At 41.5% G+C, this 15,954-nt stretch overlaps 1 protein-coding gene across 1 annotated transcript in view; it reads left to right on the forward strand.

Annotated features, from left to right (window-relative positions):
* Positions 1–12,852, forward strand: part of SMARCA2 (SWI/SNF related, matrix associated, actin dependent regulator of chromatin, subfamily a, member 2) — a 167,559-nt gene extending 154,707 nt beyond the window's left edge. Inside the window, exons 28-32 of the mRNA XM_014460338.2 lie at positions 1,950–2,055; positions 2,505–2,606; positions 5,700–5,832; positions 10,198–10,340; positions 11,920–12,852. Of these exons, the coding sequence (XP_014315824.1) occupies positions 1,950–2,055; positions 2,505–2,606; positions 5,700–5,832; positions 10,198–10,340; positions 11,920–11,955 (520 nt within the window). The 3' untranslated portion in view covers positions 11,956–12,852. The remainder of the gene's footprint in view (positions 1–1,949; positions 2,056–2,504; positions 2,607–5,699; positions 5,833–10,197; positions 10,341–11,919) is intronic.
* Positions 12,853–15,954: the final 3,102 nt, after the last annotated feature.

The following is a 15,954-nucleotide window of genomic DNA, read 5'->3' on the forward strand; positions in this document are numbered from 1 at the left end:
GCCAGAGTTTCTATAACCTGACTGAGGACAGAGATATCAGACCCAGTGGGGGTGAGCCATTTTGGCCCTGTTAGAGCTTTCTCGCACTCGGGGTGCCAGACACTCGGTGGCACAGCTGAAGTGAAGAGTGTGCCCATCACAGGTGTACAAAGCAGAGATGTGCTCATAGTGTGTCAACAGAAAGATGACACCATCTGTTGGCAATGTAGAAAATGACACTCACGATGTCATTGAGGGTCAGGTGTTAAATCCAAGATTGCAAAGAGGTCTGACTTTTTTACTGTTGCTAGGTTACAGAGAATGCTAATAATAAAGAAGTCGCTGATAGAAATAGAAAAATTTATAGTATCTATAAATCGCCTTTCAAATAATTCCTTTTCAAATAGGTAAAATGTTTCTATATATAAAATCTCAGAATGGTAGAAAAAGAATAGACCAGAAATTGTGGCTGTATGTTGAAGGCGATAGTAAATAAAATGGGTTTTGTGACATTCTGTGTGGTGTAACTTGTGGAGGTGCAAATGCGTTTCTCAACCCAGGAAGGTGGGGAGGGGGTGCGTAGGAGTGGCTGTGAGTCTGTGTGTGAGAGAATACCTTGATTCTTACCACAAGAATCTAAAAATCCAATTCCCTATTCCACTACAGTCTTCTTAAACCTCTTTGTTTGCGCCTGATTTTAGTATTCATGAAGCCCATATATGCATTAAAAAATAAAACAGTGACCTAGTAAAACAGAAACTCGCCCATCCCTTTGACAGAAGATTTCGGTTAATTTATGCAGGCCCCTTTGCACTTCAGCATTTTCCCCCACTGGTTGCTAGGCAACCATTTGAGTTACTGCGCATGCCTTTTTATGATAACTGTCATTATGATTATTTTTTAATTATACAACTGGGACTATGGATTAAAACGGCACATTGTCACTCATTCTTTGCTGCTGCTTTTAGCATTCTGGCACATTGCTAAAATCGCCTCTGAAATTGACATGGCAGTGATTTACGGTTATTTTTTGATATTTCTGGCTTCACAAAGGAAAGAGATGGCATCGCAAGAAAAGCGAGGCTATTGTGAAAAATGGCTATACCATATCCAGCTGTTACTGATCTAGATGGGCCACGTCAGATATTAGGCTTGTGAATCTAAATTACGTATATTTTGTTCTTTTAACCATGTCTGTTTCTAACATTAAATGACGTAGAAAGCTTATATATCACTTTATAGCCTTTTTCTCAAAATCACAAAATGCTAAGCATTTGTTGCTAATCTGCTTTCAAATAAAGCTACCATGCATTTGGGGGAGGGCGCAGCACTGTTCCAGCAGCATCGGCATCCGCACTTGCTATATGGTCGTTCTTTTCTGCCCAAATTGCTCCATACACACAAAGGTGCAGTTAGGCGAGATGAAGGGGTTCCTCTGGCAAATAACAATAAGGTGTGTAAAGTACTCTAAAAAGAACAGGACCAAAAAGATAGACGTCCCCAGGTACATACGAAAGCATTTCATTTGCTGTTCCAGGGTCTATTCTAACCTAGTCTCTAAATATAAAGTGAATTTGAAGACAAAGGAATATGGAAGTAAAGTCTGTTGTGTGTGGGGTTTTTTTTAACCAACTCAATTATTATTCATTTAAAAAATGAACGTTGGTTGAAAGGGGCATTTTAAATTTTCCTATCAAAATGAAAAGAGGATTGCTCTGGAAGAAACCCACAGCGGACCTCTCGTGTCAGGTGTGTGGCAGGAAGGGGGACCTACCGGCACTTCAGTGTGACTTTGAAGTTCGCAGAAGAGGCACCCGTCTCCGGGCGAGTTGGGGGTTTTCCTCGGCATAAGGAGGCCCACACCTATATGCATGGGATGCCAGTGTGCTTGTCTGAAATGAAATGAAACGGAACCTTCCCTCAGGAGTGCATGCTCTGTTACGTGTCTGTTTGTTTCCCCCACCCTACAGTTCAGGGCGACAGCTCAGTGAAGTCTTCATTCAGTTACCTTCAAGGAAAGAATTACCAGAATACTATGAATTAATTAGGAAGCCGGTGGATTTCAAAAAAATCAAGGTAGATATTTTTTATTTTATTTTTTTACAAACTTTTTTTTAATGAAGTAAATTCATTGAAACGATGATAGGACGTGGGCGGTGGCATCTTGTCTGATTGCCGCTGACACCCATCCAGGGCCTGTCACCAGAAAGGCTGGGATGTCCTTGTGCCTTTACACGTCTGTTATTTAAACATCTTGCCGAGAGCTCTGTTTTATTATATTGCATTTTGTTTAAGAAGTTTCAGACTCTGCAGACCCATTGCTCTTTCTGTTTCCCACCCCTATGCTCCCCTCTCCCCCTCGTAAGAAGGCACTTGCGTGGGAGGCCGGGCTCTCTGGACCGTACCCCAGGCAGGGCTAAATGCTGAGAAGACAAAGGGAAAACTGGGTTTCGTGAAGCAAGTAATAACTGTTGTATTTTTCTCTCGCTCCTCTTTTCCTCTATTTTATCCCAAATTCCCATCAGGAAAGGATTCGTAATCATAAGTACCGGAGCCTGGGCGACCTGGAGAAAGATGTCATGCTCCTCTGCCACAACGCTCAGACCTTCAACCTGGAGGGGTCCCAGGTCTGTCTGTAACGCCTAAACACACTTTAACCGTAAACTTCCTGTGTTCCTTTAATAAGTAAAACATTTCATTTTCTACATTTGCACCGTTGCTACTGCCCTGGCAGAAGGAAAATGAAAAAGCAAAAGCCTGTATTCCATGCTACCTGCGTAAGTGAATTGAGGCTTTGGCATTTTCAGACCGTGCCAGCTCTTGCGTACCATAGCTACACCAGCTCCTGCTCACACTTCCCTCAGAGGCTTCACTTCTCATTAGAGGAGGAATTCAAGTCAGTCATTCCATGTAATGCTTGCAGCCGGAGGTCCAGCCTGGGCCTCTATAGATTGTGTATTTGATTTCTTTTTTCTGATGGTAACCTTGCACCGGGAGTTGAAACTTATGGATTAAAACCAAAAAAATGTGTGTGTGTTTGTGTATGTGTGCGTGTACACACACACACACACACACACACACACACACACACACACAAACTGCCTTAATTGCTTACCAGAATTTCCTTTTCTTCAAGCCAATTGCAATTCTCTTTATTTCCCCATATCCACAGTGAGCAAGTTTAACAATATAGAAGTGACAGTGAATTTATGAAAGATAACTAGGGGGAGGACACTTTCACTTCAATTCCACTCACCTTTTGTGGGAGCCCCCGTTTTCCTAGGTGTTTTTCTGGCCTAATGCTCCTCATACCCATGAAGAAAGACCAAGAAGAGAGGCCAGTGTATCTGCCAGCCAGTGCACTGTCAGCCACCACTGACTTCCTTAGGCCACTTTCCCGATCTGGCTTCTTGACCTTCATGTCACTTCCAATCACTAATGTGGAGAACACGGGAATCCTCAGACTGTGCCTTGGAACAGACTGTATGCGTCTAGGTTAGTGGCAGTAAACAGAAGTACTGTTTTGACAAAAACAGGTCTTGAAAGCAAACCTTGTGTGTTCAAGACACTCTTCAAAGAAAGCTGAGATGAAAACCTGGACACACAGAGTAAATACATGAGTCAACAAGGAAGTCTTGTTGTGAGTGACCGTTTACATTTACAGTCTCTGGATAGGTTTTGGGGTCCTTTATAATATGTGGCAACATTGTGCCAAGTCCCCTGTCCCTTTCCAGCCCCACAGCCTCCCTGGCTGCCCACACTCACTGTCCCGCCCCTGCAGTGGCCCTTGACTGGCTTCCCTCCCAGCCCACACTGGGTATGAGTTTATCTTTCTCTGACCACCCTCTTATCCTGTCGGTCTACTGCCCACCGAGCTCTGTGGTTCCCTGTGCACTGCTGAATTCTTGAATAAATTTAACCTCCATAGGCTCTTTTACCCTAATTCTAGCCTCGTTTCCTATGAAGTGAGGAACTAACCAAACAATTTATGGTCTAGTCAGACTAGTCCCTTAAACACCTGCTTCCCCGGATGTGCATGCAGTTGTAAGAAATACTGCAGGGAGCCTGTGTACCCCCTCCACCATCACAAGGTATGACATGCTTTGTAACATAGTCCAGTATCGTGACCCGAAAGTTCAACCCCAGGTGCATCTTTGTTTTTTTTCTTGCCTCGCCTTTTTCGCTTGCTCTCCTTTCTCACCCCCATTGGAATCCTCCTCACCTTTAAGATCTAGCTCATCTGTGATATCTCTAGCTAGCTCTACCATGGCCCCATCCCAGTGCTGACCCCCAGGCCTGTGTCCTATTGGACCAGCCGTGGGCAAACTGTGGCCCGCGGGCCGGATCTGGCCCGTTTAAAATGAATAAAACTAAAAAAAAAAAAAAAAGACCGTACCCTTTTATGTAATGATGTTTACTTTGAATTTATATTAGTTCACACAAACACTCCATCCATGCTTTTGTTCCGGCCTTCCGGTCCAGTTTAAGAACCCATTGTGGCCCTCGAGTCAAAAAGTTTGCCCACCCCTGTATTGGACTGTATTATTGGGGCTCACCATGAGTGGCCAGGTGTGCGGTGCATCTTTACAAGTAAAGGAATACGGCCCTCGAGAGCAGTGGTCATTTTTTCCTTTTTTATTTTTGGCTTAACTTAATCATCTTAACCATTTTTAAGTGTGTAGGTCAGTAGTGTTCAGTATATTCTCATTGTCATGCAACAGATCTTCCTCACTCTTACCTTGTAAAACGGAAACTCTGTCCCCATAAAACAATGACTCCCCACCTGCCCCTCCCCCTGGAAACCGCTGTTCTATTTCTATGACTTAGACTATTTTAGATACTTAATAGGTGGAATCACTTAGTATTTGTCCATTTGTAATTGGCTTATTACTTTACTTAGTGTAATGTCCTAGGGTTCATCTGTGTTGTTGCATGTGGCAGGATTGTCTTTCTTTTTAAAGCTGAATAGTATCCCATTATGTGTAGGTACCTCATTTTATCTATTCTTAGTGGACATTTGGTTTATTTGTACCACTTGGCTCGCTCTTGTGAATAACGGTGGTGCAATGAACATGGGTGTACACATATCTCTCCTAGTCCTTGCTTTCAATTCTTACAGCTGTATACCTATAAGTGGGATTGCTAGATATATGGTACTTCTATTTTAAATTTTTTTAGGGGGGAAAAAAGGAACATTTCAGAAGGTCATCTCTCTCAGCAGCTACAGGGCTATGCTCAGGTATGCGGGTACACTAACAATAAAGTATTGATTAAAATAGTATTGGCTGGTACTGATAAGCTCAGTAATAAGGAATAGCTTCCATTTTGTTAGGGGAACTGCATTTTAAAGAAGGTTGCTTTGCCACACTATTTGATAGACCAATTCAAATAAGAAGAGTTTTTTAAACTACTTTTATTGTCAAAGATGAGAGGATTTGTTACAGAAGTCCATCCTTCTTTCCCAGGTGCACGCCTGTACACACACACACACACACACACACACACAAATACACAGACACATACACACTAAAATTATTTCAACTGCATATGGACTTTTTTCCCTATTTGATTATCCTGTCGGCATGAAAGCTGGCATTGATGTTTCTAGTAAAATCCATGTAAAGCGGAAGCTGGTGTGCTTCACGAGGGAAGCGCCCGCCGCAATTGTGAATCTTCGGCCCTCAGCTTGCCGTTGCTAACAGATGCCACTTTGACTTTAGATCTACGAAGACTCCATCGTCTTACAGTCGGTGTTTAAGAGCGCTCGGCAGAAAATTGCCAAAGAGGAGGAGAGCGAGGACGAAAGCAATGAAGAGGAGGAGGAAGAAGATGAAGAGGAGTCGGAGTCGGAAGGTAAGCTCGGGCATCAGGTTCTTCTGCTTCTGTGCCCTTGGCCACCTGCATCAGTGTTTGCACAGGCGCTAAAAAATCAGATGTTAGAGCCAGACCGATCTGCATTCCAGCTTTGTTCTGCCATGTCCTTGCCAGCGACTTAACCCAGCTCAAGCTCGGTTTTCTCCTCTGGAAAATGCGGTAATGCGTGCCCCCAAGCTCAGCACATGGCAAATGCTCACTGGAGGCTGCCTGAGCAAGCCAGTGTAATAGACATTTTCTGTCAACATTGTGGTCAGTACCTCCTATCTGTTGCTTAGGGTTTTGGTAGCTGGGCTCCACCCCAGAGTCCCAGGTCAGTCGCCTGCACTGGGGCCTGAGGGTCAGTGTTCCTAGCGAGTTCCCAGGGGCACTGGCACTGCTTGGCCCAGGACCACACTGAGAACCACCGCTTGAGAAAATAATTGTTGGAATGTGGTCCATTTTATCCATCATGGATCAGGTACTGATCGTGTGTTTATTTAAAATATTGACATTTTGTGCATCATGGACTCTCGGCATTAATTTTGTGTTTTGACAGCGTTGTGTTAGAATATTTGTCTTGATGACTCAGTTTCGTTGCCCTCTTAAATTCTGCACCCAAGGAAGTACTATACTCGCTCGCGGCCATACAGAGTCCCACCCTGGTGATAACCCTCATCTTCCAAAGTTAAATCTGCCTTCAAAAGTCTAAAGTTTCTTCTTACCTAATTATGTTTCCACCCCATACCTCCTCTCAAAGTAATAAATCCCAGTAGTTTATGATCTGCTATGTCAAACAGTACAGATATGCTTTAAAATTTTTTATTAGATTTGTTTCTAATTACATACTTAGTACAGACAACTTGGAAAGTATTTTTTAAGAAAGGAAAATTTGTATAATTTTATTACCCAGTATACATTTAACGTTTTGAGAAGTTTCCTTCCAGTTTTTTCTACACATAAGTATTTTGTTCATAAAGTAGAGCACACTGTTTTATAGCATCGTTTTTCTATTTATTGGGGGTATTTTCCCACAGCAATCTGTGTGGTGTTTTTGTGGGGGTTTTTTACAGCAATTTATATTACCATTCGTTAATGAATGTACCAAAATATATTACTCTCTAAATAATGCTGTCCTAAACATTCTTACCCATAAATCCTTGCAGACATCTGACGCTTACATGTTACTACTCAGCTGGGGTTCACCTCCTTGACGGCAGTGCCCCAGTCTGTTTCCCCATGCCCAGCATCATTCTCCCGAGTGATAGTGCCTTTTCTTTATTTAACCATTTTCCATTTTATATGGTTCTCACCCAGCTCTTATATCCCTGCATTTGATGAATAAGCCTACACTATCTTAGCTAGGTGTTTCTAGGTATTTCCTTCTGTAGAGCCAGATTTCTCTTCTGTTTTCAAAGAGCTGCCCGCCCAGCCCATCTATCAGTTTAACTTCTTCAGTCTCTCTCAAGGCTTGGTGTGTTAACTAGCTATTGCTGCTATTACAAGTTGCCACGAACTTTGTGGCTTAATAAAACAACTGATGATTTAGATCTGTAAGTTCGGTGTCGGCAGCCTGCATGCCTTCCTGGGGGCCCTCAGTGAGACTCCATCTGCCGATGCTTCTCTTCTTAAATTTTCGGTTTTCTTTTGAGGGGTAATTGACTTAGGACATCGTATTAGTTTCAGGTATACAACATAATGGTTCGATATTCTTATGTATTGTGAAATGATCACCGTAAATCTATAGTTAACTTCCATCATGATACATAGTTCGAAAATTGATTTTTCTTGTGATGAGAACTTTTAAGATTTACTCTTAGCAACTTTCAAATATGCAGTACAGTATTATTAGCTGTACTCCTCCTGCTGTACCTTAACCCCATAACTTATTTTATAACTGGTAATTTGTACCTCGTGGCCCTTATGACCTATTTCGCCACCTTGCAACCTCCAAATCTGTTGTTCTCTGTATCTCTGAGATTGTTATGTATTCCACATAAAGTGAGATCATATGGTATTTGCCTTCCTCTCACTTACTTCACTTAGCATAATACCCTCAAGGTCCATCCATGTTGTCCCAAATGACAAGATTTCATTCTTTTTATGGCTGAGTAAGTATTCTGTTTTATAAGTGTGTTTGTATACACACACACACACATACACACACACACACACACATATATCATTTCTATATCTTGGCTACTATAAATAATGTTGCAGTCAACATGGGGGTGCATATATCTTTTGAGTTAGTGTTTTGTTGCTTTCTTCTACTAAGTACCCAAAAGTGGAATTGCTGGATCATATGCACCCATATTTTTAATTTTGAGAGGATTCTCCATTCTGTTTTCCACAGTGGCTGCACCAATTTACACTCCCACCAGTAGTACACAAGGTTTCCTGTCTCCACATCCTCACCAGCACTTATTTCTTGAAATTTTGATGGTAGCATTCTAACAGGCGTGAGATAATACCTCACAGTGGTTTTGATTTGTATTTCCCTGATCATTAGTGATGGTGATGTCAGATTGTTGGGTTTTTTGTTACTGAGTTGTATGAGTTCTTTATATTGCCTTATCAGATACATGAATGACAATATGTTGTCACATTTACTAGGTTAACGTTTCATTTTGTTGAGGCTTCCTTTGCTGTGCAAGAAGTTTTTTAGCTTGATGGAATCCCACTTATTTATTTTTTGCATTCACAGCCTTTCCTTTTAATGTCAAATCTTAAGGTCATGTCAAAGAACTTACTGCCTGTGTTTTCTTCTAGGAGTTTTATGATTAATTTAGTTTCATTCCTATGCATATGGCTGTCCAATTTCCCCAACACCATTTATTTAAAGAACTGTCCTTTCCCCATTGTATATTCTTTCCTCCTTTGTCATAAATTAATTGACTATATATGGGAGGTTTATTTCTGGGCTCTCTATTCTGTTCCATTAATTTCTGTATCACTGTTTTGATTACTATAACTTTGTCATATAGTTTGAAATTAGGGAATGCAGTGCCTCCAACTTTGTCCTTCTTTCTTAAGATTGCTTTTTGGTTATTCATGGTCTTTTGTGTTTCCATAAATATTTTAGGATTATTTGTTTTATTTCTGTACAAAATGCCACTGGAGTTTTGGTAGGGATTGCACTGAATCTGTAGATTGCTTTGGGTAGTATGGACATTTTTAAATTGTTAATCCTTTCCATGTAAATGTCATGAACTATGCTGCCCTTTATTAGTGCCTTCTTCACTGTGGTGTTATTTTCAGTGTATAGGTCCTTCTCCTCCTTGGTTAAATTTATTCCTCCATATTTTATTCTTCTTGAGACCCACCAAACATGATATTCTAGCAAGACTGGCTTGAGTGAGAGACCCACATTCTCAGTGACTTCATCATCAAGTCCTCAAAGCGGTGTTCTGTGGAAACTTGCCCCAGAACAAGGCCGTGGAACAGATTTTCTTTATACTTTGGGATACACACCTGTATTTATGTTATAGCACGTTGAACACCTCTAGGTGTTTTTGTCTCTATCCTCCTGTGAGAGTGGAAACGAGTGCTGCCTCCCTGCGGGCTGATTTAGCAGATGATTGTTAGCGGCTTACCATACGAACATGTGCACCAGACCGCCCCGAATTCTGCCAAGATATGCCAGCAAAGGCTTTATGGCACTTCGTTTCTAGAGGCAAAAAGCTGGGAACTTTAGCACCCATCCCTAGGGGACTGGTTAAAAAATCATAGTGTACACATAAGGTGGAAATTTTTCAGGTTGATGCATAGAAATGTCCCACATCTGTGAGTAAGAAAGCATGGTGTGGATATGGGCATACAACAACCCCTTTGGGATAAAGATATAAAGGGTGTGTTGTGTACACACACACGGATGGATATATGTGTAGATAAGGATGTGTAATTCTTTTTCTGGAGATAATCACTAGAACAAGAACAGTAGGTAGAGGGACTAGAGATGGGGAAAGGAAGCTTTCATATTCATCTGTTTGAGTGTTTTGTTTTTACTTTCCATTTTGAACCTTTCTATGCTATTAAAAAGAAAATTCAAATAGTTGAATTTTTAATGTCCAAGGTCTATTAAATAACTGTCTACACCACCCCTCCACAAAGTAGAAAGGGTCCTCAGGAGACGGGGAGAGGACCCGCTGGCCTCGGTCCCTCCTGTGGCTGTGTAAGGTACCTGTGTGTGTACTCCACCGTCCCCCTGAGGCGTGCTTGCAGTGGAAGGGGTGCTAACAAGACAGGACGACAGACACCAGGTATAAACCACGAGTGATCTGGACACTCCTGCACCTTTGGTTTGTCATCTCCCTGTAAAAATGAGTTCCCTGTGACTCCTCATTGCTATCTATTTTGTTTTAGCAAAGTCTGTTAAGGTGAAAATCAAGCTCAATAAAAAAGAGGAGAAAGGTCGGGACAAGGGAAAAGGCAAGAAAAGACCAAATCGAGGGAAAGCCAAACCTGTGGTGAGCGACTTCGACAGCGACGAAGAGCAGGATGAGAACGTGAGTGGAGCTGGGACCGCAGCCCTCTCTCTCCACTTCGGTTTCCCTCTCACGCTTCCTTGTCCTTTCCAGCTTCTTCTCTTTATTACCTAGAAATGAAAACGTCAAGATTTGGTGAGATTTCATTTCTGATGGATGTGCACTGAGCTGCCTGCTTATATAACAAGGAATTTGGGTCTTTGTTTATTGCTTTTTTAATGGTCTTCAAAAATGAAAAACACTAAATCAAGTTTCCTTCCCCCCTTTCTTATCTTCCCACTGCTTACTTACAGATAGAGTTTTCTCCAGGGCCAGTTAATGTTTTATCTCCTAACCCCCAGTGTCGTGCCTAGACAGTAGCAATGTATAGATGGAATAAGGATTAGATGGAAGAACAAGAAAAAAGTTAGGATGTCAAAGAGCTGGGTTTGAGTTGATTTTTAAAACACTGTACAAAAAAAAAAAAGGATGAATTTTTAAGTATCCAGAAGTGTTATTAATAATTAAAAAATTCAGGCAGCATTTGTGGAACCTGAAAATAAGAACCTTCCTCGGTGGTACTATATTTAACCAGTTAACTACCACACGTCCAAAATAGAAACCATCACCACACGCCACATTTCGAGTTTAATTAAAAAAATCAATTTGCAATGAATATTATAAAAATAAATATATTACAATGTGGGTGTTCTTGACTATTCTCACCTGAAAATTCTCTCCAAAAAATGATTTTAAAGTTGGTCAGGGCTTAGGGAAAACATATTTTTATTATAGACGTGCATGGCATGTAGGGAAGGTCCGCCGCTTGGGTCTACAGACGCTCATGGCGTACAATGGGGTAACATGGTGGTCGGCAAACTGCGGCTCTTTGGCCCCTTGAGTGTAGCCACGAAGTTTCAATCGCACTGTACGTGCGCGCCTGCACGTGGTATTTTGTGGAAGAGCCACACTCAAGGGGCCGCAGTTTGCCGACCACTGGGCTAACGCTTCTATTAGCATTGTGAGATAGATGTCACTCTCCACACACGACATAAATCGGTGCTTAGGTTGTGTGTTTTGCTCCAGGTGATGTAAGTAGATAGCAGAAGCTGAATTCAGTGCCAATAGCCTGACTCCATCCAACGCAGTCCCTCGCCTCCATGGGCGACCAGGGGGCCGGAACTTCTCCGGGCTCGCCTTCTGAAGCGGCCTCCATCTCACGCACTGGGCAGAGGACCTCAGGTTCCCACCCCTGACTGCTTTCTTTCCGGAACATTCATTTTCCATTACATTTAAAGTACTGTGCTTCCTTCGGTAGATATACCAGGGAGTAGACAGCAAATGCGTGGTTTTTCCTCCCGCGAGTTTTCTAAAACATAGCGCTAAACATAACCTTTCAGGCCAAAGCGAGAGAGAGAAAGACTGGCACAGAGGGTGGGTGTCATTTTAGCTTTTCAGCTTCGAGGCTGCCAAGGCCTCTGTGGTGTCTTCCCATCCTCTCATAGAACGAAGAGGCGCGGGGCGTTAACTTTCCGACATGTCATTTGCTTTCTCCATTGCCTTTTGATGGGTTATGTCGTCTTGTCCTTGTATGTAACGTCATTACCTTGTTTGACTTTAGGAACAGTCAGAAGCAAGCGGGACTGATGACGAGTGATGGATACGGACCTTGTTCCAACTGAATTCCTTCCTCCCCTCTCTCACTTCTACCCAGTGAGTTCATTTGTGGTATGGGCCCTGGGCTGTTTCTATATCATCATCATCACCTATACACTAGCTTTAGGATAGTGCCAGACAAACATATGCTATCATGGTGTAAAAAAACACGCACACAAACATTTGTAACATATTGTGACCAAACGGGCCTCAAAGATTCAAAGATTAAAACAAACAAAGTAAAGCTTTTGATGGAAAATATGTGGGTGGACAGTATATTTCTATGGGTGGGTGTAATTTGGTAATGGTTTGGTTGGGCCTGGTTTTATCACCTGCTCCGATGAGAAGATTTTTGTCTTTTTGTAGCACTGATAACCAGGAGAAGCCATTCAAAGTCACTGGTTATTTTATTTTTCATCAGGCAATTTTCAAGATTTTTATTTGTTTGGTATTGTGTTTTTTTTTTACACTGTGGTACATATAAGCAACTTTAATAGGTGATTAATGTACAGTAGTTAGACTTCACCTGCATAGACGTTTTTCCATTTTATGCTATATGACCTGAAAATAAAACTGCTTTTTGAATTGTATAAGATTTATGTCTACTGTAAACATTGCTTCTTTTTTTTTTTTTGCTCTTGATTTAAAAACAGGTTCTGTTGAAAATGCTATTGAATATTGCAATCTATATAGTGCATTGGATGGCTTTCTTTTTGTCACCCTGATCTCCTATGTTACCAATGTGTATCGTCTCCTTTCTCCCTAAAGTGTACTTAATCTTTGCTTTCTTTGCACAATGTCTTTGGTTGCAAGTCATAAGCCTGAGGCAAATAAAATTCCAGTAATTTCCAAGAATGTGGTGGTGGTGCTTTCCTAATAAAGAGACAGTTTAGCTCAACAAATGTTGCTTCTTGTTTTTGAGTTCCAGAGCACTGAAACCCTGGTGCCTGAGTGACAGGCTCCTGCAACAGAACATTTGGGGGGAGAAGGGACAGAGAGAGCCATTCTGCTGCAATGAACCAGGTGTGTCATGGGAAAGGAGTATAGGACTTGGGTGACTGTAAACTTGCCCAGTGGCAGAGGTGCTGCCATGGACTAAGCACCCCCTCCCCAATCTTTCTCAGGGGTTTAAATTGTTTACCAGCCAGAAAACCTTCCTTTATTTTACTCCAAGTCAATAGCAATTAAAGTCATTTAAAAAAAATTTTCCAGGAACACGTCTTTTGGTCATCCATAATAATAAAAGCGTAATATGCTAAATAGACCGAATGAAGCCAGGGAAGCCGGCAGCCAGGGGAAGGAAGGCCTATTCTTGCACGGATTTCGTGCATCAGGGCCTCTAGTAATAAAATAAATGTATGTGGGCAGCAAGAAAAGTACAAAGAAATCTTACTACCCAGAGAAAAGCACTTGAGATTTCCAGTGTCTAGTGTGCATGGGAGGAGTTTGGAAGTCATCTCTCCCATTCACACAAGAAAAAAGTTGAACAAACTGAAAATCAACAGCTCTTCTTAGATCAAAGCACTGAGGTCATAGGGCAAACCAGCTGCCCCCAAAACTGAAGACAGAGGCAGACGCAGAGAATCACAACCTACACCAGTGATGGCGAACCTTTTGAGCTCGGTGTGTCAGCATTTTGAAAAACCCTAACTTAACTCTGGTGCCGTGTAACATACAGAAATTTTTTTATATTTGCAACCATAGTAAAACAAAGACTTATATTTTTGATATTTATTTATATATTTAAATGCCATTTAACAAAAATCAACCAAAAAAATGAGTTCCCATGTTACCTCTGACACGCGTGTCATAGGTTCACCATCACTGACCTACCCTAAGCAGAAGAACAGGAAAACCTAATCCAATCATGAACTGCTGGAGACTCGGAGTGGACAAGTTTGAGAGAAAACCTCCAGGGGACGCCAGCCTTAGGAGGGAAAAAAAAAATCTCATAGTTTCAGCAGGAGGGGGGAAGTAGCTATTTAAAAATGTGCCCAGTATCTTTTGTCCTCAACAGAAATTTTTCCCAGAGCCTAACTGACCTGGAACAAGGGAAATAAACACCCAACTCCAGTATCCTCTAAACTTACCATCTCTCATAAGAGGGAAAAACAACTGAGTAGTTGTAAAGGTCACAGCTCGGGGTCACAGGCTCACAAAAGACAGAACTAGTCTTAGGCTATAGAGCAGCGGTTCTCAACCTGTGGTTCGCGACCCCTTTGACAGTCGAACGACCCTTTCACAGGGGTCGCCTAAGACCATCCTGCATATCAGATATTTACATGACAATTCATAACAGTAGCAACATTACAGTTATGAAGTAGCAATGAAAATAATTTTATGGTTGGGTCACAACACGAGGCACTGTATTTAAAGGGCCAGAAGGTTGAGAACCACTGCTATAGAGCATCTCTCCCTTCCCCTCACCACCACATCAGCAGGGCTTCTGTACAGCAACAAGGTAATACAACTGAAAAACATGCATCTCAGGTCACACTTGTTAATTCTCTGGGAAAACAAAGACCAAGGACACCAGAGGAAACTTGAGCTTTAGTAAACAGAACACAGCCAAACATAAAACCTCGCACTAACGTATCTCAATCCTTTTTACCTAGTACATTATGTCCCACTTTCAACAAAAAATTACAAGGCAAACTAAAAGACAATGCATTTTGAAGAGACAGAGCAAGCACAGCTATGGCAGACATCAGAATTATCAGACGGAATTCAAAACAACTGATTAATATGCTAGGGACTCTGGTTAAAAAATAAAAAGGACACATGCAAGAATAGGTGGGTAATAAATGCAGAGAGATGGAAACTCAGGAGTCAAAGGAAATTACAGAAATCAAAAACGCCCCAACAGAAACTTCCCAGACTGAAATCTAAAGAGAGGAAAAAGGCTGCCAGGCACTGTGGGACAACAGCAAAAAGCGTAACATGTGAGATAGGAATACTGGAAGGAGAAGAAAAGGCACAGAAGAAATATTTGAACACCAAGCCAGATAAATACAAAAAACATTTATATAAGCATATTATATCCAACACACAGAAAAAAAGTACTGAAAAAATCCAGAGGAAAAATATCAGAGTAAGGATAAGAACCTCCGATGTCTCAGAAACCAGCAAGCAAGGATAGTGGACAATTTAAAGTGTTAAGAAAAAAAAAACCAATTGAGTTCTACACTCTGAAATATGTTCTCAGACAAAAATTGAGGGATTAGATCTGCAAGAAATGTTAGAAGTTCTTTAGAGAAAAGGGAAAATTATATATATGTTCTAAAACGTGGATCTACATGAAGAAAGGAAGAATATTAAATGAAGAAAAAAAACTTATTACTCTTAATTGATTCCATGATTATAGCTTATGGATAGTTAAAATGAATGACAACTATTATAAAGGATGGGAGGGGAAGTGGGAATCCTGTGTTATAAGGTACCTGTACTGCCTGTGGTGGTGGTACAGTGTTACATGATTCTTTTAATTGTAAACCTATATTGCTAACTCAAGGATAGCCACTAAAAATACAGTTTTAAAAAGTAAATAATTGACCCCTAGCTGGTTCGGCAGTGGATAGAGTCATCCTGCGGACTGAAGGGTCCCTGGTTTGATTCCAGACAAAAGCACATGCCTGGGCTGTGGGCTCAATTCCCATGAGGCAGCTGATCAATGGTTCTCATCATTGATGTTTCTTCCTCTCAGTAAAAATATATAGCCCTAACCGGTTGGCTCAGTGTATAGAGCAGGGGTCCTCAAAACTACGGCCCGTGGGCCACATGCAAATACAAATATTGTATTTGTTCCCGTTTTGTTTTTTTACTTCAAAATAAGATATGTGCAGTGGGCATAGGAATTTGTTCATAGTTTTTTTTTAAACTATAGTCCGGCCCTCCAACAGTCTGAGGGACAGTGAATGGCCCCCTGTTTAAAAAGTTTGAAGACCCCTGGTATAGAGCGTCGGCCTGTGGACTGAAGGGTCCCGGGTTCGATTCCGGTCAA

The sequence above is a fragment of the Myotis lucifugus genome, unplaced genomic scaffold (genome assembly GCF_000147115.1).
Source record: "Myotis lucifugus unplaced genomic scaffold, Myoluc2.0 scaffold_130, whole genome shotgun sequence".
Taxonomy (NCBI): domain Eukaryota; kingdom Metazoa; phylum Chordata; class Mammalia; order Chiroptera; family Vespertilionidae; genus Myotis; species Myotis lucifugus.